General features: G+C 24.9%; 1 protein-coding gene across 2 annotated transcripts; it reads right to left on the reverse strand.

Annotated features, from left to right (window-relative positions):
* Positions 1-7,392: 7,392 nt before the first annotated feature.
* Positions 7,393-15,006, reverse strand: LOC145844265 (uncharacterized). 2 transcript variants are annotated; one of them, XM_082951656.1, is made up of 9 exons: positions 14,910-15,006; positions 14,188-14,329; positions 14,020-14,068; positions 13,732-13,890; positions 11,327-11,437; positions 10,409-10,709; positions 8,963-9,150; positions 7,872-7,998; positions 7,393-7,653 (listed from the first exon to the last, which is right to left on the reverse strand). In XM_082951656.1, the coding sequence occupies exons 1-9, from the start codon at positions 14,973-14,975 to the stop codon at positions 7,531-7,533; spliced, it is 1,266 nt and encodes a 421-aa protein (XP_082807782.1). In that variant the 5' UTR covers positions 14,976-15,006; the 3' UTR covers positions 7,393-7,530. The 2 variants fall into 2 exon arrangements, with proteins under 2 accessions (XP_082807782.1, XP_082807776.1); XM_082951650.1 differs by having other exon boundaries at positions 14,020-14,080.
* Positions 15,007-15,620: the final 614 nt, after the last annotated feature.

A 15,620-nucleotide genomic window follows, 5' to 3' on the forward strand; every position in this document is an offset into this window, starting at 1 on the left:
GTATTAGCTAGGCTTGTACATGAGGCAATCGTATCCGTTGATACTTCATTAAAAATAAAGTGTTGGATGAAGCAATTAATTTTTTAGCTAAAGGTATGCTCGTTTTCAATAACTAAATTTTTTTTTTTAATTTCGTTACTTAAAATAGTGGCATTGCAGTATTCCTTTATACTGGATATATTTTTAAACTGTATTTTTAACTTGCTTATATACACTTGAAATTAGATTTAAGTTCAATCATTACTTTTAATTAAGTAGCTTGTTTCAAATAAATATACATATAGTTCGTTATTATATATACTTAATATTTATTTTGTAATTAAGTTAACCAAAAAACAACAATGTTCTTGTCTAAAATAATTTTTCTACTAGCATAAAAAATTAACCTAATTTAAAATGTTACATTAAATTACTCTAATACATATGAAAAAAAAAAATTATATCGCGCTAGTTATCGTTGGTTTAATCCTTATTTAGTAATTAATAAAACAATTATTGCGTAAGTTAATGTCAGATTTTTTATAAAAACTCTAACCAAAACTAAATTTATTTTTGTTATATATATATATCAATAATGTATACATTAATTTTTTTTTACCACATCAATTTCACAAACTTTCATAAACGATCTTAATAAATCTTCTTTTAGCTTTATATAACGTGATTAAAAAACTATTAAGCCTCTTAGTCTTCATGAGCTGTACATATATACACACACTAGTGTGCATAGAGTTTTTCTTATTCTTCACAGAAAATTTAGAAAGGTAAACTATTTTTTATAAGTTTGTAATATTTTATTTACAATAAATAAATGTTTAAACATTCGTTTGGTAAATGTCAACAAAGACTTACTGTAACTAATTAAACTTGTATTTGTTGTCAAACTTTAAACAAGCATGGAACGGGAGAATAAAAAGTAACAGTACATACAAAGTTAGTGATCTAAAAACATTTTTAAAGAAAATGTGCTATAAATTAGTGTTTTCACTATATAATCAAAAGAAAAAATTTAACTTTAATGAAAAATCAAAACTGTTTGATGTCAATAAGTCATGTGAATGAACTTATCAAAAATAATAGTTAAAAATTATTTAATATAAAAATTAAAAAAAATTAAGCGGAAATTAACATAAATTTTTCTACTTTAATGAGAAAATAATCAAAATCACATGTTTAAAAATATTTTTAACAATGTTAGAATCGTTTAAACACTAAATTTGAAATTTAACTTAACCAAAAACAATAACTGAATTTATATGATTTTATTATTATAGCTACATTTAAATGTTTTAGAAAATATTTTTAAATTTTAAATTTATTAACTTAAATTTTTCTTCAGCTTTATTATAGCACTAATCAAATTTTTAAAAAAATACTCCTATTTAGTAAATGACTAGTTTAAATTATTTTCACACTAAGTAAAAATAATTATATCTTATACAGTTTATTCACTTTATTTAATAAATGTAGTATAAATTTATGGTATAAAGTAGGCTTGTACATGAAGCAATCGTATCCGTTGATACTGCATCAAAAAAACCGCGTCCGCTCAAATAATTAATATGGTAGCTTTAAGTATTGTTTGTATTCAGTAATTAAACTTATATTTTATACTATTATTCGTTAAAATAAAGTTCAGTACAGTATTTCTTCAAACTGGATATTTAGTTTTTTAAACTGTGATTTTTAATTTGCTCAAACACTTTTCAAAAGTAAGTTTTAGTTTAACTTATCACTTCTTAAAAAATAGGTTATCTCCAATTAAAAAGGTATTTAATTTATTGTTAAATATACTTTATGTTTTTTTTTCTAATTTAGTTTACCAAAAAACAACAATATAATTATCTCAACTAAACTTTTAACTAGAATTAAAAAAAAAAATTAGAATATATTACAAAAAGTTAATCTATATATATTTAAATAAACAAAGTATATTTGGCGCAAGTTATCATAGTTTGTTAATGTTTTCAAATAATTAAAAAAACAATTATGGTGTAAAATTATGCCTGATTTCTTATAAAAATTCCAATCAAAACTAGATATATTTTATATTTTTATTACTCATATCCATAATGTATACATTTACGTTTTTTTCTTCATATCGATACCAAAATGTTTCTTTAAAGATCTTCCCGAAAATATGGTTTAAAATTGTTGACTTTATGGTATAATGGTTATAACTTAAAAACGCTTGTCATTTACTTAAAATGGAAATTTTTTGTTTAAAGATGAAAAAAAAAACTATTCTACAAAGAGAGTATGTATAGTGTATGAATAGGGAATGTCTAAAAAATACATTAATAATAGGTTTTAACTTTGCGATTAAAACTTAAAAAAAACTTTAAATATCTTTTTGTCAAACTTAACATTTAATTTTAGGCTAAAAATATCTATCGATTTTCAAATAATAATTAATTACTTAAATTGTTGACTAGAAAAGTTCTTACCATTTAATTTACAGTTAGATACATTTTATAACCATGTGTATTTTTTGAGCTGAATAATTAGCTGATGTTCATTAAAATATTTATTAGATCAACCAATAAATGGAAACAAGCAAAGTTGAGTAGTAATAAAGTGATTTGCCTGAAAAACATCTTCATTAAAATTTTTTTAAGTTTGTGTTCTCACTAACTTACACTGAATATTTTCAAAAAGAAACAAAAAAGTTAATAAAACATAAACATTTGTTCCATGCCAATAAATCATGTGAATGAACTTTCTATGGAATAATACTAGAAAACTTTTCAAAATAACGAGTTCAAATAAATTTTCAAGCGGAAATTTACATAAAAATAACACAATATTCACATGTTGAAATATTTTTTAAGAATGTTAGAATCGTGTAAACATTAATTTAGTACAAAGGCTTTAATAAAACTAGACTAAATACAAAACAGAAGTTTATAAATTTGTTAGTCAAACTATATTTAAATGTTTTAAAAGTATCTTATTAACTAACATATGCTTTTAAAACCTCAAACATTTTTGCTTTAATTGCATTATAAAGTTTATTTTAGTTTGTTAAACAAATACTTCTAAAAAACTTAAGTATAATAAAACTAACGAAATATTACATTCAAAGCATATATCGTACTCAGACATGGAATAAGGTTTACATTAGGCTTAAAAGAGTGAAGCAGTTATACTCGTAGATAGTTTAGAAAAATACGGCTTTCACCTAGGTTATTTACTTTGTAACTAAATTTTTGCTCATTTTCAGTTATTAAGCTAATAATGGTAAGTTAGTTTAAGTAGTGTGCAGTTTTAGTTCAAACTGAATATTTAGTTTTTCAAACTCGTTTGTATGAGCTTAAAATATAAAAACCTTTCACAGCTTTTGACCGTATCCAATAACTTAATACACATGTCTTACAATTTCGTATAACATTATGATATTTGCACTTTATTTAAAGTTTTAATGAAGTAAATTGAATTTTATTTAAACATACAGGAACTCCAAATATTCTAAGTAAATAAAAAGTTGTTACTCACCGTGTTGTGATAAAGTTTGTCCGAGTACCATATTTAATGTTTAAAGTTTAACTTACATTATGTGTAAGATGTGTTTAAGATCGTTAAAACGTTAATAAATGTTATAGCACTACTTCATTTTTTTTTAAGTATATAGCAACTTATAACCGGATGAAAATCAATCAAAATTACTCTTATGTATTTTATTTTGGTTTGTTTGACCTGGACAATACGTTAAAAGGTATCCGTGGTGTACGACTCGATAACCAAAAGGTTTTTTCGTGATCCAGGTCTTAAGACCAACTATGTAAAGCGCTTTTTTGTCGTTTAGGAAACAATATTTGACTTACTTATATATTTTTTTAATTGAAATTCTATATGTAAGCTTTTTGTTTTTAAAATGATTAAAATGGCTGATAACAATTTATTTTCATTTTAAATTGTAAAAAAAAGCATATTTTTACATTATCAATTTATTGCATTTGATCTCATAACAAAACTTTTGGACCTATCGGATAAAAAAATATATCTATTAAACTTATAGTTTTTTTTATAAAATATTAAAATTTAAAAATACGTGTAAGATAACTTGCGCGAAGCATTTTTTCTTTAATATCATATAATAGAATAACTTAATGATATACAGTTTAAATTAGTCTTAACTTTTGTGCATGGTAAAAATATAATTTAGACAGAGAAATGGTTATATTTGTTCAACATTAACACAAAATATAAGTATAAGCCTTGATACAAGTCTGAGTATTGCAAGCAACTATTAAAAATTGTTCAATAAGTTAATTTTATTTTCCATTTGTTGAAGTAAAGTCTTTTAGAGACTAACTAATTAGTTAGCAGTAAGTTATAATGTTGAACATTAGTCTGCTATTATACTTTATTAAAAACAAACAAAGTCTTTTATTCAACACAGATATATTCCAACAAATTGTCATCAGTGTGACACAATTGTAACAAAATAAAGAACATTTTTTTACTTATATAGCCATATATTTACATCAGAAATTAGCTAATCAATCAAAAATCAAAACATAAATGTTGTTAAAACTTTAAAAAAAATATAACCAAGTATAACATGAAAGCAACTAATTAACTAAACAAAGATAACGAATAATTCTCTCTGTTTACACACTTTGGTTTATTCAAATGAATATATATGGTTTGAACTTTAACCAGTTAAAGAATATTGATACAACACTTCTTTATACGTAAAATTTTATTTCATTGTAACGTTTTCCACAAATTGGATTTTTAACTAAATGTTCTGATATCGAAGAGCTACTCATTGCATTTGAAGTTGATATATACTAATTATCTTTGGCTGATTTTTAAATATTCTCTGAAACACTTAAAAATATGCTCTCTAAATCTGGTTTCAAGGTGCCTAGAGGTTTGAGCAACAGCATTTATACGTGTAAAGCACGCAACTTTTATGTTTGTTAGATAAAGGTATTTACCATTAGGACCAGAAATAGAATTTAATGTAAAAATAACTCTAGGTTTAGCAGCACAGTGTACTTTTTCGTTAACTTTATCATTAAAAAAACTGGACATTTCTCAGGACCATAAAGTTTTATTTAATTTAATCTGTTAATTTTCGTTATGAAACCTTTATCAAAAGATTAGAATATCTTTTCTTTAATATCATTCATTTTATATTTTAAAGTTTAGTCTAAAAAAATTCTGGAGAACAAAATTTAAAATTTCTGTGAAAAATAAATTTTATTTGTAATTAAAGGAATTTTTCTTCATTTGCTTCAATAAGATTTGAAACTAAAGCACGGGAAGACACTTAAGCACGGAACGACACTTTAGGTTGGACTGACACTATTTGTATATGCTTACATAACATTTTTACTGTTTGTTTAAAAATCTAAAACTAAATTATGTAACATGTAGACTGTTTACTCCTTACTACAACTTTAACTAAAAATAACTTTAACAGATATACTTCTTCTTGAGTTCACACTTTAAAGTACCTAAAATGTGTAATCAACAGGATGCTGACTATATAAAGTTTAATTTTTAACAGTTTTTAAAATATATTTTTAGTTAGTATTTAATTTATTAAACTAAAAGTATCGATCGTGCTAAAGCGTCACTACGTGCTTAAGTGTCACTATGTGCTAAAGCGTGCACAGAATTCTTGATAACTATAAAACTGATATTTTTAAACAACTTATTCTTATTTTTTTAGGTGCAGCAACAGCTACAGCGTTCCACACCGCGCGACGCCCCTGGTCGCAGATAAAAACACAAATCAAAAACAAAATTTACAATCGGCTAAATAATTATAACAGTGGTCCTCAGGGATGTATTGCACAGTATTGCGTATAAGAACTAGCTAACTGTCACAGAAATTTTATTAAATTGAAAAAAATTGAATTGAAGTATGTGTTTTCTTTGTCTTATTTACAAGGAAAGCGGTTTAAACCATAAATTAAATTATTAACACATTCATATTTAGGTCTCTGAATGCATAGAAAAATGGTGTTTTTTTTGCACACAAATTATATTTTAAAGTGCAAAAAATTTGTTTTACTGTATTTTAATGTGCTATTTTTTTAAAAATTTGAAGGTTATTATTTTAAAACATAACTGAAGTAAGTTTTATCAAAAGAGTAACCTTTTAATTATTTCAAACATATACATAATAACTTATTTCTTTAAGGAGTAGTTCTGTGTTGAAGCCTAGTATCTCAGAACAAACAAGCTGTAAATATAAAACTTTTATACTCCTGAGCAATATACATAAATTTGTTGTATAATATTTTCTTTTAAATAGTTACATTTTAGTTAAATAGAAACATTTTAAACTTGTAACTGTGTCTGTACAAATTTGTAGCTTACCGGGTAGACATTAACTGAAAAAAAAAAGATTTCATGACAGAGGTAGACAAGGTATGCTCTTCAAATCTGGATTTCTGACAGGGTATATTAAGTAATATTTTAAACTTAGTAAAGTATACATTTAAAAATATGGTACAATAATAAGTATAATTTGAAAATTTAATATTTTCTCAAATGCAGTTTTGTCGCTGAAATTAGAACTGGTCATTCAAGTTTTTAATGCAAAACTGCAACAGTACAGCGTCAACGAAAATCTTTTGTTTCCATTTATAAACAATTTTATTTTATATATACTTACTTGTTCTGTAGATTAAGTGTGCATAGAAATTTTATAAGAATAAACATTTGTTTCTTGTTAGGTTTGCCAATCTTTTAGTCAAAAAAATGTCCTAATTTGTTTTAATCTTTTCAAAATCATTATAAAATAAGTTCTTCAACTAAACTGGTTATAAATAAATAAAACAAATTAATTTTTTCAAAATTTACAAAAACCGGCCTGAAATCTTAGGAATAGGAAAAACTATTTTGAGTTATTTAATAAAAACTATTCTGAGTCTAAATTATAAAAAAATTAAATATTCTCAGTTATATTGAGATATCTGAGTGTGTGGTAACTATGACTTATTTAATAAACATTTCGTAACTTTACAGATTTTAATTTTATACAGCTACAATTTTTATTAATCTGTGGCTTTTTTTAATGTGATTAGTTTATTAGACTTTAAAATAGTCAATAATTCTATCGAAAAATTGTGCTCCAACGCATACTTTTTTTTTTGATTAGTGTAATTTTAATAATACTTAATTTTACCCTGACACATTTATCTTGCAAGTTTTTATTAATCACAATGTGTGTAATTTATTCTTTCTCACCATATTACTTTGATTTTTAAATAAATTATTTTTTTATGTTTTTGAATTACTCAAGAAAGAAATATATCCGTTTTAATACAACCGGTTAATATCTAAAGTCATTATCAACTGTATTGTGAGAAGGAAGCTAAACAAGTTCAATTCAAACAAATTAAAAACGTAAATTCTAAAAACGCTACAATACTTAAAAGCACACATTTTGAAATATGAACTGACGAAGGAACAGACTCAGTAAGCGCCACACTCTTTGTGCAGTTTTTGGTTGGCCAACTGGACAGCGTACGACTGGTCCAGTACGTTCCTGTCGTCATCGGTCACTCAGTCGCAAGCTCCGTTGTCTGGAAATTGACCCGCATTTAGCTGAAGCTTGGACAGCGTGTCCTTGGGGCGAATTGAAGACCTCAGGTCGAGACCAACGCTGCTGTCATCTTGAGAATGGTCCTGAAAATATACTCTATTCAGTCCTTTTTTAAACTTGTCGTATTTGTAAATTATTTTTTACTAAGTGGAACAATGCTTCTTAACTTTTTCAGTTTACTTATCGTTTTGGTTTTCAAAAAGAAACCTCAAAATTTTCAGTCATAAATAGTGCCCGAAGTTTAGCTATAATAAAATACGTAACTTGCGGCACATAAAGTAACAAAAGTGTGTATTCTAACTTGATTTCTACTTATTTTCTTCTTAGTTTTTTTGCCAACTCGGTGTTGCCACCCCTGCAAACAGTGATCGGGTAGTGCCAGCGAGTCAGCGCCTCCTTTGTATTCTTCCTTGCGTTTCGCCTTGTAACTGCAATTACTTTCAAATTTTTTAAAATTATAAGTTCAACTAAACAGTATATATTAAAAGTTTTAAAGCTGATAAACAAAATAAAATTAAAAATATTGTTATAAGAAAATAACCATAAGAATAAAAAATAAATTCTAAAATTTGCGAAGTAAACTATGATATTCAAGATGTCTAAGATTTACAGCAAATAAAACAGGTGTTTTTTTTTTGTTGCTTAAAAGTATAAGTAACAATATATTTACTAAATTTTGTTTAAAACTAAAAAAAAGTTTATACATGGGAAAAAATATTAATTTGTATTTTTGTATTAATATTAAAACTATTTTGTATGGTTACGAGAAATTTAAAGTAAATACCATTTATAACAAAACTTCTAGGAAATTTTTGAAATTTTAGTCTACATAAGAATTTTTAATTGATTTTTACCATTTAAATGCTTAGGAAATAAGGAATCTTGTAAATATTAAACTGCCAATATCTTACTTTTTCTTAAATTTCTTGACTTTATTTGACATTAAAAAAAAAAAATTCCTGACTTTTGTCAATTTTTTTAGTTTTTCCTGACCTTGTGGCCCTAGCAACCAAATCTTTTCCAACCCTGCACTAAGAAACACACTGAAAGACAAAATTAATACTTACTAACAATTCTAAAAGAAAAACAACTATTAAATGTTTACCGACTAACTTAAAGCTCAAAAAGACATGAACTTTCGTGAGATCCATTTTATATCTAGTAATTCTTATATTGATATTTTATTAGTGTGCATACAAAAAGGTACAGATGTAATAACAATGATTAGGTTAAATAAAACAGTTTAATACTTTAACTTTCCAGACAATCATTTTGAAAAGAAAGTTGCATTCCAATAAACATTTTCAATTTACAGTAGCAATAACAATTTAAGTTTTCAACTACCAGAACTATAACTCGACAACATAAAATCAAAAGAATTTTTCAACTCACACGTGAGGGCTTTTGATGGCTTTCTTTGGAATGCTGACCCGGATGTATTTGGGAGACTTCCTGGTGGCAGTTTTGCCATCATCGGTGAAGTTGAGTGGTATCGGGAACAGTCGGTTGTTCAGCGTGTAGTTCTCTATTCTGCTGTCGTATATGTTGTGGGGATCCGGACTTCTTTTGGGTTGGTCCGGCTGGTCGGGTTAAAGCAACGTAAATATCATTTTTTTAAAGTTAGATCTCGGTAAACTGGATTTAAAAAAAATATACAACACAATAGTAAATTTAATGTAAAAAAAATTATATTACTATTAAAAAACAGATAAATATAGCATGTAAGTTACTTAGCGTTACATCCTATTTAGGATTTCCTTTTTATAAAAATATAACTTTTTTTAGTAACTATATAAGTACAGCCAAAAACTTTATTTAAAAATATAAATTTATAATTAAAAAACTTTTATTGTACAATTTTTTTTATTTACCAGGGATACTAATAAAGAAAAAATATTCAAAAGATTTCATATAATCTTTATTATCTTATTATCTAAATCTCGTAACTAAGACTTTATATTACTAATCCTTACAATCGTATCTTTATAACTTATAATAACGTAAAATAAATTTAAAGACTTATAGCTCAGTGTTTCCTGAAGTGTGCACTTGTGCATTGTAGTATGCATCTGTTCATAAGTGATGTGCATATATAACCAGTAGGTTTTAAGAAACACTGGTCTAGCTTACCAGATATTATTCATAGTATGAGTATTTACGCAAGGTTAATATTAGAAACTAAAAACTTGTATTAGTTATAAATATATTTCAACAAGTCGTTAAAAAATTATTCTTATTTAAACCTACTAAATATACTGTCAAAAAAAAAAAAAGAGTTGAGCCAGAAACCTTATTGTTTAATTTAAGTCAAATGTCTAGGAGTACACCTTTTACTAGTTGTTCTTATTTAGTAGAACTTTATTTCAGCTATGAAACACTTTTATCACTTTAAAAACTTTTCAGTTTAAAAAAATAATTAAAAATAGACTATTTCACTAAAAATCTATCTTCTCCTACGTTTTTTGAGAAAAGTACCTCAAATTTTCAGGAAATGTTCCTTGATATTGTGTTCCAACAGAATTTTTTAAATATTACAAGGAACATTTCCTGAAAATTTATAGTACTTATCTCAAAAAACGTAGAAGAAGATCGATTTTTAGTGATTTCCAGTTATTTGCCGTTTTAGTTTGCGCCTCCCATAAGGATCCTATTGTTGCCTCCGACTTTAACCGGCTATATCTCAAAAATTATTTTGAATTTTTAAAATCTGTAAAAAGAATTTTGTAGCTTAGTAAAAACTATATAAAATAAGATTAAAAACCAAAAAAGGATGTTTTCACCCCTATGCCCTTAATACTATCAAAAATATACCACTACTCAAATTTGAACAAAACTTACAAGCTTGGGAAGTTTAGCGAGTTGAACTTTCGCTTTCTTCGGTGTTTTCACCAGAAGATCCCAGCTTCCTCTGCTCTGACACTCCCTCTTGTGACTGTTCCTGAACTCAGCGATCTTCCTGATTACGTCATCAGGCATTTCCACGGCGCTCACGTGGCCGTGACAAGGACCCTCCGACTGGTTGTCCATGTTCGCAGCTATCCAATCGTAGCCGAGCAGCGGCATTTTGGCATTTTCTTCAACTGGTTCGCCCAGTGATTTCAATGGCTTGTTTTCGTCACTTGGTGGGTTAGAAGTTTCACTTGAAGTTGAAATATTTATTGTAATTATCAGTGCATAAACAAGAAGACAAAAAACTTCGGGTAAAAATAATGATAGGATGTTGTAAACACAAACAGACTATTAAACTCTCATTATATAAAATATTAGGTCTAAAAATGTAAAACTTTGTTCTCACATAAATTTACTTTGCACACAGCAAATTTTTTTTTTTAAAGAGTTCAACTTACTTAATCTTTATTTTAGATAACTTATCTTTCTTAATTTTATTTTGAAATTCTATAAAATACTTATACTCAAACACACACTCTTAAAAGAAAAATTCTTTGAAATGGCGGGACAAAATTTGTAAAAATTTTAAGTCAAAAAAGTTTTAAAAAGAATAAATAAAATTTAACTTTAGTTTAATGTTATAATAAATAAATCTTTACTGTTTTATCCAATAAAAAGTCAAATACAGTTTTAAACAAAAAAACACACATATAAAATTTCTTAATTTTAAATTTGATTAAAGTAATGATAAAATACCAACTTAATCTTCTTACTTAAATGTATATATTTATTTGAAACAAAACAAATAAATAGTTAGATTTATCTATTGTGAAAAATGAAAACTAAATATTAAATAATACAACTGACTGAGCACTCCCACAGTCCAAATCATCACTTGAATTTTTGATAGGAGTTTCCTTTAGTATTGATTCGGTAGACTTTACATTGTTTTTGATGTTTGTTTGATTGTTATAAGGCCTAAAAAAGATGTTTTCACTTTATAAGCTAAAAACTTATGTAATTTTGAATATTTTTTGTTGAATACAGAATTTTAAAATAATCTCTCTGAAAATATGTTGTTATATTTAAAATTTAAAAATATGATGATTTGATATGATGTGCAAAACAAAATAAACTGGCAATGTTTCTTAGACTAGAATATTTTCACTGTATTAATCCGGTAGATCATGTACAAAATCTAAAACAATAAGTCAATGCAATATAAGCTAAGAAAATCAACAATAAATTATAATTAGTAACTTTTTTATATTTGAAAAGTTTAAAATGTTAAACACTTGATGATAAATTAGCTACAATACTGTAAACTTTAAACTTCTATAATCTTTATATAAAAAGTAAAAACAACTAACACAAAATTAAAACACAATTGATAAATTTATACTTACTTCTCAATATTCGATAAAACTTATCAAAAAGTATAATATAATACAGGATTTAAAAAAGAAATACGACAACTTTAATTGATCATTTAAGCATATAATTTAAGAAAAGTAAAAAAAAAAACTTAAAGTCATACTTTTCTTACAAATTACTGAAGTTGTTTCGAGTGCTTTAACTTTTAAATCTAAAACAACCTTAGTCAAGGTGGTTATAGAACTAAAACTACAGTAATAATATTAGAATAAATTTAAACTCAAGTTTCTCTAATTTTCTTGGTATGCCAATTTTTTTTTTGTGTTTTTTTTTTGTCTTTATCATTCTTTAACTAAATAAAAAGTTGTACTTAACACATATACATAAAAAAATATTTTTCTTCCATTCTGATGAAGGTTTTAAAAATACTTTAAGCAAAATAGCGATATAAAATAAAATACTTGTAGATTTTTTCAACCTATAAATTTTTATATACTAAGAAATTAATTGCATAAAAAATTGCTTTACAGACTTCTAATAAACTAAGTTTATGTTTTAGTAATATAAACAAGTAATACAATAAACTTAGTTGTACACGAATAAGAGTAATCTATAATTAATTAAACACCTTTGCAATGCAGATTTTTATCAGCAAATATACAAACAAATTAACTTTTTTTCTAAAACTATAAAAAACATACTACATGACTTTAATATTAAAATATTACTACTGTATCATTTAATGCTTCAAAGACATATTTAGCAGATTCCATGTTTAGGTCAATATGTAATTTGTATTTATTAGGTCTAGGAAAAAATACTGAAAGAGAGAGAGATCCTTGTTTTCAAAATTGTTGTTCAAAAGAAAGTTCTAGTCTATAAGTCAAATAAACTCTTTAAATATTATATTTTTGAAAATTTTTTTATTTTAAAGAATTTTTTTTCCTCAAAATTAAACACTGTTTTGTATATTGGGGCCAAATTTGGTACGAACCTTCCAAAAAGAGTTTAAACATGAAAAAATGTTTAGAACCACAGACAGTAACTCTTTAACTGGGGTAAATTCACCTTTGGGAGTAAATTCCCTTGTTTTAGGGGGTAAATTTCATTTGTTACAATTTATGTAAATAAATGTTTATTAATTATCTTTTTAATTTTTAAGTTGGTATTTAACTATATTTTTTTTTAAATAAATAAACTCTTTAAGTTTTACGATTTTCTGTATTTAATAAGCTTAAAGTTCAAAAAACTTTTTTTTTTCTCGAAATCAAACACTTTTTTGTATATTGGGGGAAAAATTTAGTGATTACCTTCCAAAAAGGGGTAAAAAATTGAAAAAATATTAAGAACTGCTGCTTAAGAACATACTTTACTAAATTTACACAAAAAGTGTTTGATTTCGAGAAAAAATTTTTTTTTTGAACTTTAAGCTTATTAAATATAGAAAAACGTAAAACTTAAAGAGTAAGCTTAAGAAAGCTGAAAAAAATAATGCGATAAATGAGTTTTTTTAGAAAATTTATTATAGCAAATCTAAATGTACAATAGACTGTATAGCCTAACTAACTAATCTTTTAAAATAGATAAATGTCTCAATCATTACATGTTCAATACTTTATGATAAGAGAGCATATATATAAAACAAGATTTTCAAGTAGGGTTTCTAATCAACTTTTAGTGTTTTGCTGTGAAGACAACTTTTAGTGGTGCAAATAAATAAAAAGCATTCAGAAGAGCGAATTAGAGTAGATTAAATAAAAAACATAATTTTAAGACCTTGTTGTATAACTAACTAAAACCAAATTTACGCACTAAATATGTTAAATGTAATATGTATTTTCAACCTATAAATATGTAAAAAAATGTTTAAAGATATAGTTAAAATATAAATAAAGAACCTCAAGTTGTCTGAGTTTTCTAATAGTTTTGTTTGATTCTTATTAAGGTTGACATCTTTAAATAACAAGGCTTTTTTGGTTGGTTGTTTTGTTTTATCTGGCAGTAGAGTTGATTTTCTATTTATTGGTTTACTTATCCTTTTAACTTCTTCTTTTATCCTAAACAAAATATTCTAGTTTTTTTTAGAATTTTATTTTGAATATCAACTTTAAGTTTTCATAATTATTACACTATTTTAACAATAAAACTTTTACAAAATATTCTAAAGACTAAGACTGAGTTTTCACCTGTTTATTTTTGCTGTTTTGGTGCGAATAAAATCTCCACTTCCAAATTCTAAAATGTTTACTGTTTTACAAAAAAAATAAATTTTATACAATCTATATAACAAATTACATATTGTGATACTTGCAATATTTTAAAAATACATTAAAGAAATTGGTACAAAATCAAACCATAATCTTCATCATCAGTTGTAAATTTTTTGACTCGATTAACATTATATTTAGAAGTTACTTTGCTTTTGTTTTTCAATACTTTTGGTACAAGATCATAGTCTGAATGTTTTGTTGTTATTATCAACTTTGAAAGTTGCTCCTGTAATTTAAATATATTTTTTGTGCTAAAGACTACTATCATACTACTTTTTTAATTACTAATTTTTTTTTAAATTATGCATAAATAATAACTGAAACTACAAAGTTCTGTGCACAATAAAATGCAGAACCAAGTAGTATAATTTTTTTTTTAAGTTTTAAAGGTAATAAAAGTATTAAAACTGTAATGTATTATATATACGATAAATTTTAAAAGTTATATTCAATATATTTTCATTCTAAATTAAACATCTTGTGCATATATAGTTGCTAAGTTATTGTGTAAACTAATGTAAAAATTTTTATAAATCAATGGATAAAAAACTTTTGTTTAAAATTGTTACTAATTAGTTAAAATTAAAAGTTTAACTTTTTTTATGAAAATTTTTGTAGTATAAACTTTAAAAATATTAAGTTATTACTGAAAAATTTTAAGCAATTTACTTAAAACAACTAAAAAACTTCTTCTAGCAGTAAGAATTTATACTTTCTTTATTATTCGTATTTATGCTTGTCATTAGTCTTTAAATATTTATAACTATTTGTCATTAACTACTTTTTTTACTTGCTAATTAACTCACTTGAGACTTTTTTAAACTTTCTAAAATGTTATTATGATTTTTTCTTAAAGACTTGTCAAACGCCATTAGATTATATTAAAGTCTGTAACAGAAATTTCTTATTTAATAACAATATAATAATAAATCAATAACATAAAATTAGTTATTTTGTAAGCTTTTATGGTATTGTAAAAAAATTGATTAAGTTTGAGTTTATTCTTTGTTTTTACTGATATAAAAGTCTTCAGCTACTCTTATCAAACTTTACAAACAAAAATTATTGTTTAGACAAACTTATTTTTATTTCTCTATCAATGTGGAACAATTGCCACTTTTTGTGTCAAAAACTGTCCTGAGTGACCACAACCTGTCCAGAGTTAACTTAAATTCTCCTAGTCCTTTTTCAAATCTTAAAAAAAACACATTTTAAAATCAACAAAAAACAAGTTTTTAACAAAATTGGTTATAAAATAACAAAATATTTAAACTAAATCCAATAAATCTCATTCAAGATCTAGAAAAACTGGCTTTAGATTTTCAGAAAGTTTAAAATTATCATGAGTCTTGTAAAAAAGAAAATTTATTGTCAGTAAGCTTGTTTAAAAAAACAAATTCAAAATATCCAGAGTTATATTGTGTCATCCTGAGACTTTCAAGAATTTAAAAGTATCCTGATTTATCCTGAGTGTGCAGCAACCCTGATCTGAACTTTTATTTTATGATTATACTTTT

Source organism: Thalia democratica, chromosome 1, assembly GCF_965202585.1.
Source record: "Thalia democratica chromosome 1, ktThaDemo2.hap1.1, whole genome shotgun sequence".
In the NCBI taxonomy this organism is placed as follows: domain Eukaryota; kingdom Metazoa; phylum Chordata; class Thaliacea; order Salpida; family Salpidae; genus Thalia; species Thalia democratica.